General features: G+C 37.0%; 1 protein-coding gene across 2 annotated transcripts in view; it reads right to left on the bottom strand.

Annotated features, from left to right (window-relative positions):
* fus (FUS RNA binding protein) overlaps positions 1-778 on the bottom strand; it is a 21,524-nt gene that overhangs the window by 4,854 nt on the left and 15,892 nt on the right. For both annotated transcript variants that reach the window (XM_032537126.1, XM_032537127.1), the window contains exon 10: positions 278-407. In XM_032537126.1, the coding sequence (XP_032393017.1) occupies positions 278-407 (130 nt within the window). The remainder of the gene's footprint in view (positions 1-277; positions 408-778) is intronic.

The following is a 778-nucleotide window of genomic DNA, read 5'->3' as shown; positions in this document are numbered from 1 at the left end:
CTTTGTAGCAACTCATTTGGCAACGGCTTGAATGTAACGGGCGTTCATAAATAAAGATTTCAACCCACTCTAGCTGCATGGTCCACTTCTCTACTGCCTAGCTCTAGACTCCCTATGTTCCACACTCTCATATTCAAATCAAAGTACTACTGAATACACTTCCTCCTTTACATTCCCAACTGCAACCTCATTAAAAATAATAATAATATAATAATAATGCTGCCCTGTCTTACTTATTGAAGCGGTCAAAGATTAAACACTAAAAGTTATAAGTTACCATCAAACCAGTCGATGGCAGCCTTAGCTGAAGGGGGGTCATCAAAGGACACGGTGGCTTCTCCCTTCAGCTTCCCTGTTTCCCGGTCTGTGTACAGATTGATCATTGGCAGGCCAGTCTTCTTGTTGATCTAAGAGCATAAATGAGATAGGGACAATGCAGTTATTAGGTCATATGCTGTAGAGACACATCAATAATAATCTAGTTGCAAAAAGGTGTCGAATTTGAGCCAATACTGTCATGTGTGCGATAGTATAAAAATCTAAATTTCAAAAGTTTAAATTTGACATCAAGTTTTGAAGTTGAATTTGATCAGTTTCAAGCTTTCTGAGACACGACATTCAAGATAAGAATGATCACATAGTGGATTTTTAACACAAATTATAACCTTATGGCAAAAAACAAGTCACACTTCCATTTTTAATTGTGTTATGGTAGAGAGTGATTGCATTCCCCAAGCATATGTATGTTATCTCAATTGTTTGAAATTGAGATAAAGAC

This window comes from Etheostoma spectabile, chromosome 15 (genome assembly GCF_008692095.1).
Source record: "Etheostoma spectabile isolate EspeVRDwgs_2016 chromosome 15, UIUC_Espe_1.0, whole genome shotgun sequence".
Classification (NCBI taxonomy): Eukaryota; Metazoa; Chordata; class Actinopteri; order Perciformes; family Percidae; genus Etheostoma; species Etheostoma spectabile.
The sequence above is the reverse complement of the archived record's forward strand: the minus strand, read 5'-3'. Positions and strand labels throughout refer to the sequence as shown.